This window comes from Podarcis cretensis (genome assembly GCF_951804945.1).
Source record: "Podarcis cretensis genome assembly, chromosome: 17".
Taxonomy (NCBI): Eukaryota; Metazoa; Chordata; class Lepidosauria; order Squamata; family Lacertidae; genus Podarcis; species Podarcis cretensis.
This window is the reverse complement of record NC_137187.1, coordinates 31,328,601-31,347,565: the sequence shown is the minus strand read 5'-3', so window position 1 is coordinate 31,347,565 and position 18,965 is coordinate 31,328,601. Positions and strand designations below refer to the sequence as shown.

Below are 18,965 nucleotides of genomic sequence, written 5' to 3'. Positions count from 1 at the left end.
TATCAGGCCTTGGGCGGAATCCTTTAGTCCATCTTCCTCTTTGCGGCGGCGATACCAGGGTTCCCCGTTAAAGGGGTTTTTGAAGGGAGGCTTTGGCCGTACGCCGAAAGGTCGTCATTGCTCTCCCCTGCGGCGGCGTAACGGGGGCGGCTATCTCTGCTTGAACATATGTTCTCCAGAGCCGGCCCATCCCCCCCACACACACTGGATAACCCTGATGCTCCCTAGGTCCCCGGCTGGGGACTAGGGAGGGAGAACGCCCAATGCCTGAGCCAAGGTCTACCCACATTTGAAATTTAATAAAGTTGTGGCCAATTTAATCCCATAGCACGTTGTCTAGAGTCGTTATTCCACATGACGGGGGGGACCACTCGGGATCTGGGGACTCCGCCTGTCCACGCAATATGGTTATTATAAGATGATAATTGTTTTTGTTTTTCTTTCTGTTTTGTTTTTGTATATAAAAAAATCTTTAATAAAAAATTTATAAAAACAAAACAAAACTCTTTTCATTCCTGTTCCATTGGCTAGATGGCTCAATCCAGCTCTGCCAGAATTTTTTGTTTCTGGAGTATTTGAAATACTCTAATCATCAAATAGCAAAGAAACTCACAACAGCAAAAGAGAGATTTGCAAATGGTTATAGCAACTAGAAATAATTTTATTCTACAAACGAGACATTCAAAATACAGTTCTGAAAGTCGGAAGGATGTGGAGTGAGATCCCAGCCAAAAAAATTTCAACCAAATGTAATATTTTGAGCAGATTTTCTGGAATGGTGATTTTTCTGAACCACATCAGACACAGGGATATAGCTTCCGACCTTCCTGCTGAAATAAAAATTGACATTTAAGAAATGGACATAGTAATCAGTAAGTTGAAAATGTGATTTTAAGTCTTAGCTGCGTCAACATGTTTAAATGGGCCATGGAGCCATTTCTCCTACCCTCTATAAGGGGGAATAGCAAAAGTTGCAATTGTTTATTTCATACAATCTATATGCCATCTTATTATTTAAAAAACTCCACAATTTTAGTGGTAAAATACATCTAGCAAAAGGGAAAAAAGGCCACAATAGTAGAAAAAATGCAGCAGTCAAAGACAACAACAAAAAACTTTATTACAGACTGGCATAAGATACAAACATACAAATAAAATAAACCACATAAGACTTTAAAAGGAGAGGGATCATGACACCTAGCTGTACTCCTTAATTTTTATTCTCTACTGCGCTGTCTGCTTATCCTTATGTTTTGGCTTTGCTTTTATTGTACGGTGAATAGTTTTATATGCTGTAAGCTACCCCAAACACTGTATTTTTCAGAGCAATAGTGGGAAACACATTCATCTAACTCAATAAAATTATCCTTGCTGGGAGTGCCTCAAAGGAAGAGGCAACTCTAATCCAGCACCAGTGGCATGGGGGGGGGGGACACAGGGGCGGTTGCCCTGGGCGCAGAATTGTTAGGGGTGCAAAATTTCAACCCCCGATGCTTCTTCAATACAGCTGCATGTTTCCGTTGCTGGGCTCCATTGAAAATGGCTTTTGTATGAGAATCAGGAAGTGACCTCTCCAGACAACGGAATGACTCTTCTTTTTTTATCTCTGTGGCTGTGATCTCTTGGGTGATGTGGCTGCCATTAGGCAGTTGGATGTGCATGCATACTCTGTCCGTTTCTCACCCCCCGTCTCTACCTGGCCCCGGCACTGGCAACCCATGCTACACCACTGTCCAAAATAGCTCTTCTTTATCAATGCAAGTTTTGCTTTTCTTTGTTCTGTTAGCACCTGCATAGCTAGCATCCCTTCCTTTGACTTACCTTCTTCTTTGTTCGGGCTCAAGCTGATTCTTGGCGGCATGGTGTGTTATATTCACTATGGGCAGCTATATCTAGTAGGAGGGACAGGAGAGAGCACAGCATTAGATGTTGCATGGATCCACATTTTCTCTTTCAGGTGTTCAGAGAAGAGTAAAGGTAAAGGTAAAGGGACGCCTGACCATTAGGTCCAGTCATGGCTGACTCTGGGGTTGCGGCGCTCATCTTGCTTTACTGGCCGAGGAAGCCGGTGTACAGCTTCCGGGTCATGTGGCCAGCATGACTAAGCCACTTCTGGCGAACCAGAGCAGCGCATGGAAATGCTGTTTACCTTCCCACTGGAGCGGTACCTATTTATCTACTTGTACTTTGACATGCTTTCGAACTGCTAGGTTGGCAGAAGCAGGGACCGAGCAACGGGAGCTCACCCCATTGCGGGGATTTGAACCGCCGACCTTCTGATCGGTAAGTCCTAGGCTCTGTGGTTTAACCCACAGCGCTACCCGTGTCTCTTCAGAAAAGAGTACTGGCTTCAATTTTAGAAGAGACAATTGAAATGGCAACACAAACATGGGACACTCATTTCCAATAGGATACTTGTTGAAGGAAGAGGCAGTAAATTTTTTGGCAGTCCTAGTGATGAAACTACATGGGCTTCTGGGAACTACGAAATCAAAATACACAAAATACACCTAAACTGTGAGAGCAAGTCTCCTACCTGTTTCATAATAATCAAACATTCGAACTGCAGCTGGTTGGCTTTTGGACACAGGATGGGATTCTTCTAGAGTTAATGTCAAGGTAATCTCCTTTGATGATACCTGAGCACAGGAAGACAGAAAATATCAGTGACAGTTTATGAGAGGGAGATCTTTTGCAGGTTTGTTGTAATGATGCAACTTCAGGCAAACTTACACTCTCCAGATATAAGAAGACATGGTCATTTCTGGTTTCGGTACGCATCACTTTGTCCTGGAGCTGCACAATAAAAGCAAGGAGAGAAAGATACTTTTGCTTTCAGGGAAGTGGTGCATCATAACAAAGTGAATAAGAAGAGTTCAGATAGATTTATAGCAATCAGATAATAAAAAACAGTCAGAGGCTTGGCAAACATTACTGAACCTGGCAAGCTCTTCCTTTTGGATCAATTCCATACAGAAATCTCAAACCTTCTTGCTGTGAGCCTCTGCCCCATGGCTCACGGCTTCCTTTTTCAGTTCTGCACTTTAGTGTGGCTGCTGGCATGAAGACGCTCTATGTATTTGGGTGGGTGCCATGGGCAACAAACAAGATTGCAGATTTTCCGTGCCACTTCCGTTTGAAAAGAAAAGTGATCGAGCCTTGGAAAACGGTAACAGACTTTGGCCTGTTGGTCTGCAGCTTCAGAAATGATGAATCGAGGCTGGAGGATTACTAGCCTGAGTAATGTATGGATTTCCTACGACATCATTTACGATGACACTTTTTAAGCCTGGCATTTATGGAAGTGAGAGCTGGACCATCAAGAAGGCTGATCGCCGAAGAATTGATGCTTTTGAATTATGGTCTGGAGGAGACTTTTGAGAGTCCCATGGACTGCAAGAAGATCAAACCTCTCCATTCTGAAGGAAATCAGCCCTGAGTGCTCACTGGAAGGACAGATCCTGAAGCTGAGGCTTCAATACGTTGGCCACCTCATGAAAAGAAAAGACTCCCTGGAAAAGACCCTGATGTTGGGAAAGATGGAGGGCACAAGGAGAAGGGAACGACAGAGGACGAGATGGTTGGACAGTGTTCTTGAAGCTACCAGCATGAGTTTGACCAAACTGCGGGAGGCAGTGGAAGACAGGAGTGCCTGGCGTGCTCTGGTCCATGGGGTCACAAAGAGTCAGATACGACTAAACAACAACAATTTTACTTCATCCAGCCATTTTCTCCTAGGGTGACTCATTCACTTTGTTCTAAATCTTACCTGCTCTAGGGATGATGAGACAGGGACAAAACCAGACAGCATTTTGATGTCCATGATAGCCATATTGGATGCGTTGCGCTCTCCAGTGTATCTTGAAACAAGAAAAAAAAAAGGTGTCGTTTTGTATTCTGACTGAGCAAACTGAGTCAAAAGCAAATTGAGAAGATACTGCAAAGAGCTCTTTTAGGATATAGTACACACAGTCTTACATAGTTCATTAAAGGCCAAACAACAAATTGCTTTAATTGTGTTGACATCTATCTACCTCTCATCTATCTATCTATCATCTATCTATCTATCTATCTATCTACCTCTCATCTATCTATCTATCATCTATCTATCTATCTATCTATATCTATCTATCTATCTATCTATCTATCTATCTATCTATCTATCTATCTATCTATCTATCTATCATCTATCTATCTATCTATCTATCATCTATCTATCTATCTATATCTATCTATCTATCAGTCATCTATCTATCTATCTATCTATCATCTATCTATCTATCTATCTATCTATCTATCTATCATCTATCTATCTCTATCTATCTATCATCTATCTATCTATCTATCATCTATCTATTTATCTATCTATCATTCTATCATCTATCTATCTATCTATCATCTATCTATCTATCTATCTATCTATCTATCTATCTATCTATCATCTATCTATCTATCTATCTATCTATCTATCTATCATCTATCATCTATCTATCTATCTATCTATCTATCTATCTATCATCTATCATCTATCTATCTATCTATCTATCTATCTATCTATCTATATCTATCTATCTATCATCTATCTATCTATCATCTATCTATCTATTCTTTTAATTATAGGCAATGAAGGAGGAAGTGTCACCAGGACTCCATCATGTAGAGAAGGAAGGTTTAACCTTGCACTCCCCAGTTGCAATCCCACAAAAAATGCCACCTGCATGTGGTTATGTAGCATAGAAAAAAAACAAACAACAACTCTAATTGCTGCCACTGGGAACATTTTTCTGAGCTGCATAGCAGAAGTAGGGATGATTTTCTTAGAATCAAGGCTGGAGAGCAGAGTGTTGAACACTACCTCACTGTCTGCAGTCTTGATAATCCCCCACCAAGTATGCAATTACATTTAAAAATGAATATCCAGATGTTGCACAATTAAAGTAATGCGTAGTTTGACCCTCATTTTTTGATTCCATGGTTCAGACACAAAATGCTGAATCCTGTTAATTCAAATTCTCCCACAAGAAAGAATGACTGCTGTGACTTTAGAATTATTCAAGTTTCTAAAAATATTCAAATGTATTTCTTTGGCATAACTTACTCGGCCTTTTTAAAAACCAAAGTATTATGTGAATTAGCAGAGAGCAAAGGGCATTATAACAGGCACGGGAGATATCTTTCAGCACCTCCCCTCTGACTCCCAAGACTCATGTACTATCAAGCACATCTTCACAACCTGAGGAGCTAGACTTGCTTTTGTTTTTAAACGAAACCTGGACAAATTTAGGATGCTGATTTCTGCACCTCTTCCGTGTGTCAACAGAGCTACGGCAAACGCAGTCCTGCCAATCCCAATCTGCCCCAGCAAATAATATGCAGATCTGCTGCTCATATATTCTTCCTTGTACAAACCAAATGGATTCCCAGCAAGGCCCCAGGAATAACCAAAGTGCCTTATATTGCTTTATACAGCAATGCATGGCAAAGTTGACAACAGGGGATAGGCATAACTCTGCAGTCTTTTCATTACCTGGCTTTCAGTTCAAGATCAAATCTGGACAGAAAGTTGCTTGCGCAGGAAGCATTTTTTGTCCGCACTGTGAGAGCAAATCCAGAGCCATGTGTAGGGAAGATGATGTTGTATTGCAGGGGTGTCTGAAACAGAAAATAATGTATAGCACATATAACAGGGGGCAACTACTTTGTTACTGACAATAGCTCTGTGACTAAGTAGCAGAGGCACTTGTGGGCTAGGGATGCCATTTACCTGAATGTAGACACACCCAGAACCTTTGACTTCCACACTGTAGTTTCCGGGGATGTTGGGCAATTCAACCTGTTGCAGCAGGACACTGTTGCTACTCGTCACCTGGAAAACCTTCTTAAAAGATCCCCCAGCACTGATCTCCACAGTATTTTCTGCATCTTTTGTGAAGGTCAGATTCCCAAACCGAGATAAAGCCAGGAGAGCCATAGGAGTGTCCTGGAAAGAATCATACATATATGGAGAAGGTGAATAGAGAGAAGTTTCCCTTCCTCTTTCATGTCCCTAAAACTCAGGGTTATTCAGTTAAACTGACTTGACAATCAATTCAGGACAGACAACAGAAGGCACTTCTTCATACAGTCCCCAATTAATGTATAAGTTACCTGAGAGGAGGAGAAGCCTCCTAAAGAATTTTGGTTTCTGACCAGCCACCGTGCCATCTGTGAGCCGACTGTCAGGTCCTCCTGGGATAGGTTTGGTCGGTTAAGCCATGCCAGCAGTACATAACTAGTCATCAGAATCTCGGGAGATGATGCACGAGTGTAGAAAGAAGGGAAATCTTCTACTCTAGGCCTCTTTTCCCTTTTCCAGTACAGCAGACCACCTGAAGATGCAGAAGAGGCTATTAAGTTATAGGGAAACAATGGTTATCAACGTACTTCCATGTCAAGTTTCCTGGCTTTCATATTGATCAGCAGCAACCAATCTTTTCTCATGTATGTGCCACAAGGTAAGGGCAAGAGAAATCACTGCCTTGAAGTAGTTATCCTTCTAATCTGCCAAAGTGAGGTGCAGGCAGCTGAACAGTTCTGGAGTTGTGGACGTAATGTATCTTGATTTCAGTAAGGCTTTTGACAAAGTACCCCATGATATTCCTGTGGAGAAGCTGGTAAAATGTAGGCTGGATGAGGCAACTGTTAGGTGGATTTGTAGCTGGCTGACTGACTGAACCCAAAGAGTGCTCATCAATGGTAGCTCCTCATCCTGGGGAAAAGTGACAAGTGGGGTGCTGCAGGGTTCTGTCCTGGGCTCGTTGTGGTTCAGCATATTTATAAACAACTTGGATGAAGGAATTGAGGGGATGCTCATCAAATTTGCAGATGACACCAAGTTGTGGGGGGAGCTAATGCCGCAGAAGACAGAATCTGGATTAAAAATGACCTTCACAGATTTGAGAAGTGGGCCAAAACTAACATAATGAATTTTAATAGGGACACCTATTAAATAGGTCTGCTTGTCATAAAGTCATGGTTTATTTTTGTGCACGCTCATTTCTTGGTAAGTTGTTGGGTTGCGCTCACACTCGGGGTACCACCAAAGCAGTGCCACCACAATATGAACCACCAAATTATTACAGCCTGTTGCATACCCTCCAACATTTCAGAGATAAAGCAGTGTCCCTGAATGGGTGGGCTGCCATGGCATGGCTGAAGCAAACAACCAAAATTCAAGTGGTGCCACTGCTAGAAATCTAAAAGTGCATGCAAGCAGTTCCAGATGACAAATTTCATGGAGGCAAGCCATGAATCACAACAGTACACCACTTACCATTTCTAGTAGCGGATGTCATCAAGACGTCCAAGAAATGTTTCTGTTTTTCTGCATTGCCAGCTAAACCATATGTATGGGCCAGGAGAGCATTTTCGAATGTGCTCCTAACACGCCCATCAGAAGCAGCATCCAAGCAGGAGAGGCCAGCCCGCACCACAGGATACTAGGGTTTAAGAAAGATTGCTATATATTATCAAGAGGATATATTATCTGAGGCAAGACAAGGCAGCTGCTCTCACTGTTTTACTGTTTTATTGCCCTATTCTATTGTTGGCCACAACTTTATTAAATTTCAAATGTCGGTAGACCTTGGCTCAGGCATTGGGCGTTCTCCCTCCCTAGTCCCCAGCCGGGGACCTAGGGAGCATCAGGGTTATCCAGTGTGTGTGGGGGGGATGGGCCGGCTCTGGAGAACATATGTTCAAGCAGAGATAGCCGCCCCCGTTACGCCGCCGCAGGGGAGAGCAATGACGACCTTTCGGCGTACGGCCAAAGCCTCCCTTCAAAAACCCCTTTAACGGGGAACCCTGGTATCGCCGCCGCAAAGAGGAAGATGGACTAAAGGATTCCGCCCAAGGCCTGATACCGCCAAAGTTGTGACGTTTTGCTACGGGAAAGACGAAACCTGCCAATGCAGGGAAATTCCTTTCCGGCCCTTTAACAGCGACCTTATCGTAGCAGCGCCCGCATACCTGTGGAGAGGTTAACCTGCAAAACCTATGAAGAAAAGTTAACCTGCAAAAGAAGACATTAACTGAGGGTGGGTAGGGTGGGAGAAGCTCTGGAGCCAAGTGAGGATTAACAAGTAAGATCCACCCTCTATTGTGTGGGCAGGTAATCCCTCCCCTTACCTGGCCTGGTTTCCCTGGCAACGCTTTCCCCAGGTGGGATTGGACAACTCACTGGGGTTAGGCGGGGACCTCCAGGTATCCCACCTGAGGGAAGGCAAAGCCTATGCTGATGGGGCCACTCCAGATCCAGGGCTGCATGCGTCCACGCAAAAGGCGCCCCCCCGTTTTAAGTGGGGAGCGGTCATTATTGCCCTATTCTATTGTTCCCATTGGATTGTGCTCTTTATTTACTTCAAGTACTCAAGAATGATCAAGGAGACATGCAAAAAATGCAATTAATTAGAACTTTGGATGAAGGAGCACCCTTTACATTGTGTTATTTTTTTTTTTTTCCCAAATACATTTTTATTGAGGTTATACACATAACAAACATACAAACAGATACAAAAGAAAAAATTATAACAAAAAAAACAACAACACAAAAAAGCGTCAGGATATACAAGCCAACTTTTTCCTCTCTCTAACTATACAAAGATAGATTAATCTGGCTGTTTCACAAAACAGTAAACGATTTTAAAAAAAAAAAAAAAAAAACCACACACGCAAAAACCACCTCCTGGACTTCCTTCCATCCTTTTGGTAAGTATCAAATATCTGCTTCCATTACGTATTTGATTTTTAATCTATAGGCCTAAATTCACACGCTGGTAGTATTGTTCTGACCCCGCCAATCACATTAAGCATTTATTCCAATATAGTTCCAGTATTTACTCCAATTATTCAGAGATTTCTGTTCATCGTGGTCTCTTAATTTACCTGTTAATTTATCAAGCTCAGCATAATTTATCATTTTAATTTGCCAATCATTTATATTGGGGATAGTTTCCACTTTCCAATATTGTGCCAATAAAATTCTCGCTGCTGTGGTGGCATAGAGGAATATCGTTCTATCTTCTTTCTTAATATCTTTACCCGTCATTCCCAGCAAAAAGGCTTCGGGTCTTTTGGGAAAAGTGTATTTAAATATTCTTTTAAGCTCATTGTAAACCGATTCCCAAAAGCCTTTCACCTTTTTGCATGTCCACCATAGATGATATAGGTCACCCTCCACCTCCCCACATTTCCAGCATTTCTTATCTTTTAGTCTATACATTTTGGCCAACTTCACAGGGGTGTGGTACCACCTATATAGCATCTTCCAAACATTTTCTCTCAGAGACATACATGCTGTAAACTTTATATTACAATTCCACACTTCCAGCCACCTTTCAAAATCGATATTATAACCAAAGTCAATTGCCCATTTAATCATTGCCTCCTTCACCTCCTCGTCCTTTGTATACCACTCTAAAAGTATGTCATAGATTCTAGATAGGGTTTTGTTTTTACCTTCTATTACTTCTACATTGAATTTTGATTTTTTGTCATCAAAACCCAACTTCTTCTTGTCCTCTTTTAGCAAGTCATTCACCTGGTGGTATTGCAACCACCCAGTGAATAGATTTTTTATCTCTTCATAAGGTCTAAGTCTTGGCCCTTGGTCTGTTTTTCTTAACATTTCCTCATAGGTGGCGTTTTTTTCCTCCATGTTTGTTTTCTTCACCGTTAAAGCCTCAATTGGTGAGATCCACCATGGGGTCTTTCTTTCAAGGAGATTTTTATTCCTTTCCCATGATTGGTATAAAGGTCCTCTAAAAATATGATTTAGAAAGCTCTTGTGGACCTTCACTTTCCCATACCAAAGGTACGAATGCCATCCGTACCAATTATTAAAGCCTTCTAAATCCAGTAGATCTCTATTCTCCAGTTTTATCCAATCTTTTAACCAAAGTATACAGGCCGCTTCGTAGTATAGACTTAGATCTGGGAGAGAAAAGCCCCCTCTTTCTTTTTTATCTATCAAAATTTTCATTTTTATCCGTGGCCTTTTCCCCTGCCAGATATACTTTGCCAAGACTCTCTGCCACTCTTTACATTGTTTTAGGTCTTTAAGTATGGGGATGGTCTGGAATAGAAATAGCATTCTAGGCAGAATATTCATTTTAACAACAGCTATCCTCCCCAAAAAGGAGAGTTTCATCCTCCCCCAAAATTCCATGTCTTTCTTTATACTCCTCCAGGTGACATCATAGTTATCCTTATATAAATTTATGTTCTTAGCTGTGACCCATATCCCAAGATACTTCACTTTCTTAACTACTGCAATTTCCGTCCTTCTCTCTAAATCTATTATTTCTTCCTTTGTTAAATTTTTAACCAACATTTTGGTTTTATTTTTATTTATCTTAAGTCCTGCCACGGCTCCAAATTCGTCAATCTTTAGTAAAGCTTCTTTTACACTCTTTTTTGGGTCTTCTAAAGTTAGTACGATGTCATCTGCGAAGGCCTTGATTTTATATTCCCTCTTTCCTACCTGCACTCCTTTTATTTCTGTTGCCCCCCTCAGTCTCTCATTCAGTATTTCTAGTACCGTTATAAACAGTAAAGGGGACAGGGGGCAACCCTGTCTAGTTCCTTTATATATACCAAAATATTCTGTTGTGGTGTTGTTTATTACCAATTTTGCCTTCTGTTCCTTGTATATTGCTTCTATCCCTCTTCTAAATTTCTCTCCCATTCCCATCGTTTCCAGACTTTTCTTCAAGAACTCCCATGAGATGTTATCAAACGCCTTTTCAGCGTCTATAAATACCAAGGCCGCTTGTCTGTCTATACTCATATCCAAATATTCAATAATATCTATCAGATTCCTTACATTTTCCCTTAATTGCCTCCCTGGAAGGAAACCCGTTTGATCTTTATGTATTTTGTTGTTCAAAACCTTTTTTAGTCTTTCTGCCATTATATCTGTGAATAGTTTATAATCATTATTTAATAATGAAATTGGCCTATAGTTTTTCACTTCCAGAGTATCTGCATCTTTTTTAGGAATCAAAGTAATATATGCTTCCTTCCAGGTGTTCGGGATCCTTCCTTCCTTTAATATATTATTCATCACTTCTCCTAGCACTGGGGATATTTGGTTACTTAATGTTTTATAATATTTGGCCGAAAGGCCATCTGGCCCTGGGACTTTCCCACTTTTCATCCTTTTAATAGCCTTTTTTATCTCTTCTTGAGTAATTGACTGGTCTAATATCTCATTTTCTTCTTTTGAAATTCGTTTTAGGTGATGCACTTGTAAAAAGTGGTCTATTTCTTGCTTTGTTTCCTTTCCTCTTTTATATAAATCCTTGTAATATTTTTGAAATATCTTTCTTATCTCTTTTGGCTCTTCCACAATCCTTTCTCCTTCCCTTATCCTACTAATCGTATTTTGTTTTCTTCTTTCTCTTATTTGCCACGCCAGGTATTTTCCTATCTTATTTGCTGACTCAAACGTTCTCTGATTCATCATTTTAATTTTCCATTCTACCTCTTGGTCGATTATTGTAGAAAATTTAGCTTGTAATATCTTTATATTCTGTTTTGCGATCTCCTCATTGGGGTTGATAGTCAACTTTCTTTCATTTTCCATAATCTGTGTTAGGATCTGTTCCTTCTTTGTCTCTTTTTCTTTTCTTACTTGACTATTTTTCTGTATTAAGAAGCCCCTCATAACTGCCTTTCCTGCGTCCCACACAGTCTCTATAGCAATTTCCCCATTTAAATTCCATTTAAAATAGTCTTCTATTGTCTCTATTGCCTTATTTACAATCTTCTGATCATTAAATAAAAATTCATTCATCCTCCATCTAACCGTTCGGATATCTCTACCTTTTAGCTCAATGGAGACTGCATTATGATCAGATATAGTTCTTGGAAGAATTTCCGATTTAGTTAGATTTTGAGTTAGTTCCTTCGAAATCCAAATGCTGTCTATTCTCCCCCAACTCTGATTTGGGTTTGAGAAGAAAGTATATTGTTTTGTAGTGGGGTTTTTAAGTCTCCACGCATCAATCAGTCCCAGATTTTTTACCATATCAAAGAAGGATCTCGGTAATTTACCTTCCTTCTTCTCCTGTTTTTTTGTTGACTTATCTAGGTTTGGGGACACCACCCCGTTAAAGTCACCCATCAATATCATTTTTTGGTCCATCCATTCCATCAATTTGTCTCCTAATTCCAAATAAAAGGCTGATTTTTTATCATTTGGGGCATATATTCCCACAACAATTATTTTTTCTCCCTGAAACACCATTTGAACAATGACTACTCTCCCTTGGTCATCTTTGTATAATAATTGTGGATCATATTTTTCCTTTATGTATATTACCACCCCTCTTTTCTTCACTCTATCTGATGTCACAAAATCTATTCCCAATTTCTTATTGCTTAGTAATCTCTTATGCTTATTTATTATGTGCGTCTCTTGGAGACATATTAAGTCACAGTTCTTTTTCAGTAATATGTGAGTAATCTGATTCCTTTTATTTTTATTGTTCAGTCCATTCACATTCCAGTTTAGTATTTTTAATGCCATCTGTTATATACTATTTAATTAACTTATTAAACCTATGTACAATTTAGTGTTCTTTGTCTCCTTCCTCTAGTTCTTCTCTTTCTCCTATTGAGCTCTCCTCTCTTTCTTCTTCTTCACTCCCTCCTTTTTCTTCTCCTTGCTGGTTCTCTACCTCCTCCTCCCCCATCATTTTCCCCAGGTCCTTCTCGTATCTCCTTGCAAATTTTTGAAGTTCTGAGATAGTGGACAGTTTAAACTTTTTTTCTTTGAAATAGAATGAAATACCTTCCGGAAACTCCCATCTATACAAGATCCCATTTTTCTTCAGTTGATTTGTTAATTTTTTATATGGGTCCCTCCTTCGAAGAAATCTCGAAGGAATCTCTTTGTAAATAATAATTGGGTTTTCTTCAATATATAACCTTTTGACATAGTTCTGTTTCAAAATTTCGTTTCTTATCTCCAATGAGTTAAACATGGCTATTACATCTCCTGGCAATTTTTTCCCTCTGGCCTTGGCCGATTTTGTTCTTATTCGAAATATGTTTACCAAGCAATGGTTTATCTCTTCTTCTTTTCTATCTAGCCATATTGCCAGCTCTTTCACCACTTTAACTCTAATATTCTCATTTAAATCCTCTGGTATTCCTCTAAGTTTTAGGTTAGATTAGTACCAGGTTAGATTAGTTTTAGGTTAGATTAGTACCAGGACTTCCGGGACGCCGCGGCCGCTGAAAAGGAGTGTGAGATAACTCCTCTGGGGGAGTCTCAAACAGCATGGAGATTTAGAGGGGTCGCGAAGGCTACGTGAACCCTGAAACCACAGGAGGGAATCCTGCGGGACAAGGTACCCTGCGACGCTGCCTGTGCTCGCCTGTGTTGCCGGCGTTTAACAAGGCTGGAGCTGCAGTGTAAAGGGGAGGCAACAGACTCCATGCTGTGAAGCCTCAAACTCCGAGGGAAAGCGGCGGACCTCCAACAACAGCGGAGAAGCTGGGAAGTAGCTATAAATCACTGTGGAAAAAGCAGTGGGGATAAAGAAATACTGGAAATTACTTAGATAAGATTAAAGGAACGTTTTGATAAGAACCCAGCGGAGAAGAAATAATTGGTGAAAAGGAGGAGGAGTCCATTCCTGGCGGTAAGGTGAAAAGAAAGTATAGCAAGACGCTGGCAGAGAGGAAACAAAAGAGGAAAAGAGGAAACAAGCTGCCAGTGAGTGGGTGGTGGAAAGACCTCAGACACAAAGTATAAAGTGTCAGAGGCAAGGTAACAGTTGAACTACTATATCGACTAGGGAGAGGGGAAAAAGACTTTTCTGTTTCATCGGGACGGAGAGCGCTTTAACCAGCACGGGTTTCGGTGGAGGACTTTTGCTTTTAAACCTCAGGATTGGGGAGAATTGGGACTTAAACGGAGTGTGGAATATAGGTGCCTTAACAGCGCTCTGTGTTTAAAGACAGGGACTGTGAGACTGTGTTTAAAGTTTGTTTAAAGTTTGTTTAAAGATGGTGAGACTGTGAAAGGACTGCCATATTGAGTGAGTTAAAGGGGACCCGCCTTCTTCATCCCCAACCGGATACGTTTTTGAGCTTCAGAGACAGCTGTGATTCTCTTGATTCTTCGGGATTTAAAGAGACATACACCCCGGGATGCAAAGTTAAAGAATACGTTTTCGCAGGACCTTGCTTATGAGTTTGAGAACCCCCTGAATCTGGAAGCGTTTCTGGAGGTTCAGGTGTTTACTACATTTAATTATAAGACTCTGAGGATTTAAATACGTGTCTGAATTTAGGTACAGTTAAAACTGTATTATTAATATCTGATCTTAATTAAGGGTTAATTTTTGTGCTGTACCAATTTAGTCAATTTTGGTCTCTTGTTGCAATATCTGAGAGACGTTAACCTTGTTAACCTTGTTACCTCTATATCTTACCCACATAGTATATTATATTATACAGTATACTAGGAAGAACTAAACTTAAATATACAAATGCCGAACGGTTCTAAGAAGGGGGTGGCAACACCAGCGGAAAGGAGGCCTTCAAAACAAGAAGAGGGGAAGGAGGCAAGAGATATTAGAGATTATGACAGCTTGATGGCCGAAATAAGAAAAGAATTTAAAAATAATGAACAGTATATTGAGAGAAAATTGATGGAGGTACAAGATACTCTAGACAAAAAATTGGAGGAAGTGGTAGGGGAACTGAAAGGGAAAGTTAAGGATCTCTCGGTAAAAGCTAAGGTTTTGGAGGATTCAGTGAAAAGGGTTCAAAAGGACACGAAAGACAGTAGGAAAGAGATGGACAGGATTAGATTAGAAGTTAAAGAAATAGGAGCAACACAGGAAGAGTTGTTGGACAACATGGCTATGACGCAGATGCGTCAAAATCAATCTTTACATTGTGTTATAGTTAATTCAGATAATAAGGGAAGGTCGAGAAGAAAGGTTTGTTACATCTCCTTGGAGTTGGCTGAGATTCTATATTGACTTGATGCTGATTTCCCGGTGGCGTTAAATAAGATGAAAGAGTATGGAAACTGAAATGCAAGCGTGGCATTTTAACACATCTTAAAGGAATTGCCTGAGAAATATCTATGAAAACTAGAGTAATAGTAAATCAGTACCGAGCTCTTGAGGTTGCTCTCCAGTAGAGATGAAGTAATATAGGCCGTGAGTATGGTGTTTTGATCCGCTCCATCCTATTTGCAAAGGAAAAATCAGTTAAAACAGGGGTGCAATAGCATAAAGTCCCCTCCCTAGAGAAATTTTGTTGGACTTTTAATTTTGCTTGTCTGCAACAATCCCTGGAAATGAAATTCAACCTGCAGTCCTAAGTATACATAAAGATAAAGGTAAAGGACCATTAGGTCCAGTCGTAACCAACTGTTCTGTTATTTTATGTATTTCAATTATTTCCTTTAGGCCCTTATTTTGGATATGGTTTTCTTGTAGAAAATCAAGATACAAATATATAAAGGTAAAGGGACCCGTGACCATTAGGTCCAGTCGTGGCCAACTCTGGGGTTGCAGCGCTCATCTCACTTTATTGGCCGAGGGAACCGGCATATAGCTTCCGGGTCATGTGGCCAGCATGACTAAGCCGCTTCTGGCGAACCAGAGCATAGCACAGAAATGCCGTTTACCTTCCCGTCGGAGCAGTACCTATTTATCTACTTGCACTTCGTGCTTTTGAACTGCTAGGTTGGCAGGAGCAGGGACCGAGGAACGGGAGCTCACCCCATCGCGGAGATTTGAACCACTGATCGGCAAGTCCTAGGCCCTGTGGTTTAACCCACATACTTACACCCTGTAAGTATACATACTTGAGACTTAATAGCTTTAAACTAAGGGCTTCTCCACACTTCCTATTGTCCTGCTGCTTTCTCTTCAGCACTCTTGGATTGCCATTCGTTCCGATCTATTGCTAAAGAGCGAGTTTTCCCTTGGAAACGAGCAGGGCAAGGGGAAAACAGCTTGGACCTGTGCTTTTTAGGTATGGCACAAGTGGAAATGTCGATGAGTCCTCATCAGTGGGATTTAATTCTTCCAGACAGCTATGCATAGGCTTGCACTGTTTCTACTTGTATGAATCTGGTCTGCAAGTCCGCTCACCACTTTTGGTGCCACAGCGTTGCAGGACGGAGGAGGCTTCGCTGGGGCCCCAATGGAGGAATTCAAACTGCAGTGCCCTTCCTGATAGGCAGAAGGGGCATAAGCCCCTCCACCTATCAGAAACCAGATCCTAGCCTTCACCCTGCTTTGGCAAATGGGGATACAGGCTGGGACCTGGGCTGTGCCAGGGGGCAGAGCCGATGGTGGGCTTCCCTCAGAGCTGCCCCCTGGCCATTTAAGCAGCCCATACCTGGGCACTGCCTGTTTGTTCTTTTGCCGGGTTTCCCCGTCCACCCACTCATAGTTTAAGCTGCTAGTCAATGTCTTTGATGTGGCTATGGTGGTCGCTGTTCTGTATGGGTCCAGGTAGGAATTTGCCCACCGGGCAATCGTCACAACTGGTTGGGCATTGGCGCAGGGGAGGGGAGGGGAGGTTGTAGTCCCTGCCTGCCCCTCCAAACGCTGGGGTATCCCATTAAAGGGATCCGGGTGGAGGGGAGTGGCCATGTCTGTGTGCCCAGGGGGGCCAGGGCCAAAGGCACTCTCTCAGACGGTGGTCACCCTATTTGATGTAAGTCTTAGGAACCCCTGCCTGGATTGACCACGCGTCACCTCCGGTGGGCAGGCCGGAAGTATTTAGATTGCCCCATGCCCAAGCCAAACCTCTTTCATAGGTATTCAATAAAGTTGTGGCTTGTTTTGACCCCAAACCACCCTTATTAGTCCCTTATTTATATGGGTTGAGGTATGGAAAGTTTGATGCCTGGTCCTGCAATCTTCAGATAAAAGTAGAGCTGTGCTGAACATTTCTTTTTCCCATTCATTGGGTGAGTGAGCGCCAAACAAACCCTCCCAAAAGTTCATTGGGTAGAGATAATAGATTTATTTGATTTTTTTTTTAGAAGGGGCTGCCACGTATCTCACATAACCTTACAAGGTGGTCAAGAGTTTTCTATTTATTCTATTTCTATTTATTCCCTTGTTTCTTCAAGTGAGAAAAGACCCATGCAACTCAGAGCAGCACAGAGCTCTCTACAGAGCTCCCTAATGGCTGCACATCCAGGAAACACACTGTAAGGTAAGTGACAACCCCTCCCACAAAATTCCAACAATTTTCTCCCCTCCCCAATGAGAAAGTATACTTTGCCCCCCCCCCATATTTTCAGGAAATTGGGGGCAAGGAGGGTTTGTCCATCGTATTAAAACTCACATCCCTCAACAGGGGTGGAACCTGTAACACACAAACAATTTCCATTTATACTTTTGTGTATAAATAACTTCCCATGGGAAAGCGATTAATCCATTCCCACCTCTAAGGCTTGGTTGTAGATTTTCCCATCCGACTTGAAGCAGCCATCTGGCCCCTGTTTGCTTGAAATCCAGAGGAGTGCTTGATTCAGGATGATTTCATCTACAAATATAGCAGGTGAGCTCTGTCCAAATGCTTTGTAGACTAAGGTGGTGAGCCTGCAAGGACAAAGAGCAGAGGGGCCTGGGATGTGAACAGCACTTGGCAAAGCAGGAAGAAGTCGAGACCAGAGCAACCACTTCCAATGCTTCAATATGCATAAGGGACTGTATCCATCTGGAATTAGGGAAGCAGGATAAACCCAGGCGAGGCGCTGATGAAAAACTCAACGGAAGGATGGGAAAGGATCGTTCCCGATTTATAGCAGACATAGAAGCCAACTCCTAGGGGCTGAGGGGTCTTCACCCCCCATTAAAATATTTGAGGGGGCGGAGCCCCCCAGTTGATGGGCATTGCCATTCAAATTGTGCCCGTGAACAGCATCATGTGATCAATTATGCATGGTAAGGCTTACAATATTTTATTCCGGTTGTCACCCCTGGTAGCAGAGTTTGTTTTGTGTTTTTTAAAGGATTAAGCCAGGGGTCAGCAAACCTTTTCAGGAGGGGGCCGGTCCACTGTCCCTCAGACCTGGTGGGGGCCTGAACCCACCCTCTCCCGAAAGGACCCCCCCCCGCCGCCACTCACGCCACAGCTGCAGATACTGCTTCGTCTTTGGCAGTGATGTCATCGTCCTCTGCCTCAGCCAGGGGTCTGTGTGGCGCAAAGCCCATGCTGCTGGCCTGGGTGGCAGAGGTAGCCTCCCCGCTGCCACCGCTTCCTCCCGCTTGACTCTTGGCCATACGCGGCCACCTCAGTGGGAAGGAAGTGGCGTTGCCCAGAGGCGTTCGTGGCTTTGGATTGCCTGCAGGAGCTTCCTGCAGCCCTTCCGAAGCCACGCCAGCGTTGCGGAAGTCAGTCCCTGCGCGGTGAGGCCTCTGCGCTGTGCTGGTTTAGCGCGGGGACTGATCGAGCGGGCGGCAGGGTCCGCAAGGTTCACGGGCTGGATTAACGAGCCCGGTGGGCCTTAGTTTGCCGACCCCTAGATTAAGCAGTCACAGATAATAGATCAGTCAATGGATATTATTCTGTGAACTGCCCTGAGACCCATGGATATAGGTGGATATACAGGTGAAACTTGAAAAATTAGAATATCGTGGACAACTTCGTTTATTTCAGTAATTCAACTTAAAAGGTGAAACTAATATATGAGATAGACTCATGACATGCAAAGTGAGATATGCCAAGCCTTTATTTGTTATTTGCAGTAATTGATGCAAAAGGGGCCCAAACCAAGTACTGAGTACATATGCATGCTTCTACTTCTCAGAGTTCCAGTATTGCTCTATTTGCAATCCTTGTTTTGCTGATTTCATTTAATATTCTAATTTTCTGAGATTGCTAATTTAGGGTTTTCATCAGCTGTACGCCATAATCATCACAATTACTGTGAA

The 18,965-nt window shown here is 42.1% G+C and overlaps 1 protein-coding gene across 2 annotated transcripts in view; it reads right to left on the bottom strand.

The window, feature by feature from the left end:
• Positions 1-640: 640 nt before the first annotated feature.
• The window catches only part of LOC307206213 (ovostatin-like), a 57,688-nt gene continuing 39,363 nt past the window's right edge, over positions 641-18,965 (bottom strand). The window contains exons 26-36 of one of the 2 annotated variants that reach the window (XM_079959133.1): positions 17,474-17,630; positions 15,176-15,250; positions 7,313-7,478; positions 6,148-6,368; positions 5,765-5,980; positions 5,528-5,652; positions 3,770-3,860; positions 2,734-2,796; positions 2,537-2,639; positions 1,822-1,892; positions 641-830 (exon numbers count right to left, since the gene is read on the bottom strand). In XM_079959133.1, coding sequence (XP_079815259.1) covers positions 1,840-1,892; positions 2,537-2,639; positions 2,734-2,796; positions 3,770-3,860; positions 5,528-5,652; positions 5,765-5,980; positions 6,148-6,368; positions 7,313-7,478; positions 15,176-15,250; positions 17,474-17,630 — 1,270 coding nt within the window. In that variant the 3' untranslated portion in view covers positions 641-830; positions 1,822-1,839. The remainder of the gene's footprint in view (positions 831-1,821; positions 1,893-2,536; positions 2,640-2,733; positions 2,797-3,769; positions 3,861-5,527; positions 5,653-5,764; positions 5,981-6,147; positions 6,369-7,312; positions 7,479-15,175; positions 15,251-17,473; positions 17,631-18,965) is intronic. The other variant, XM_079959134.1, reaches the window with a different exon arrangement.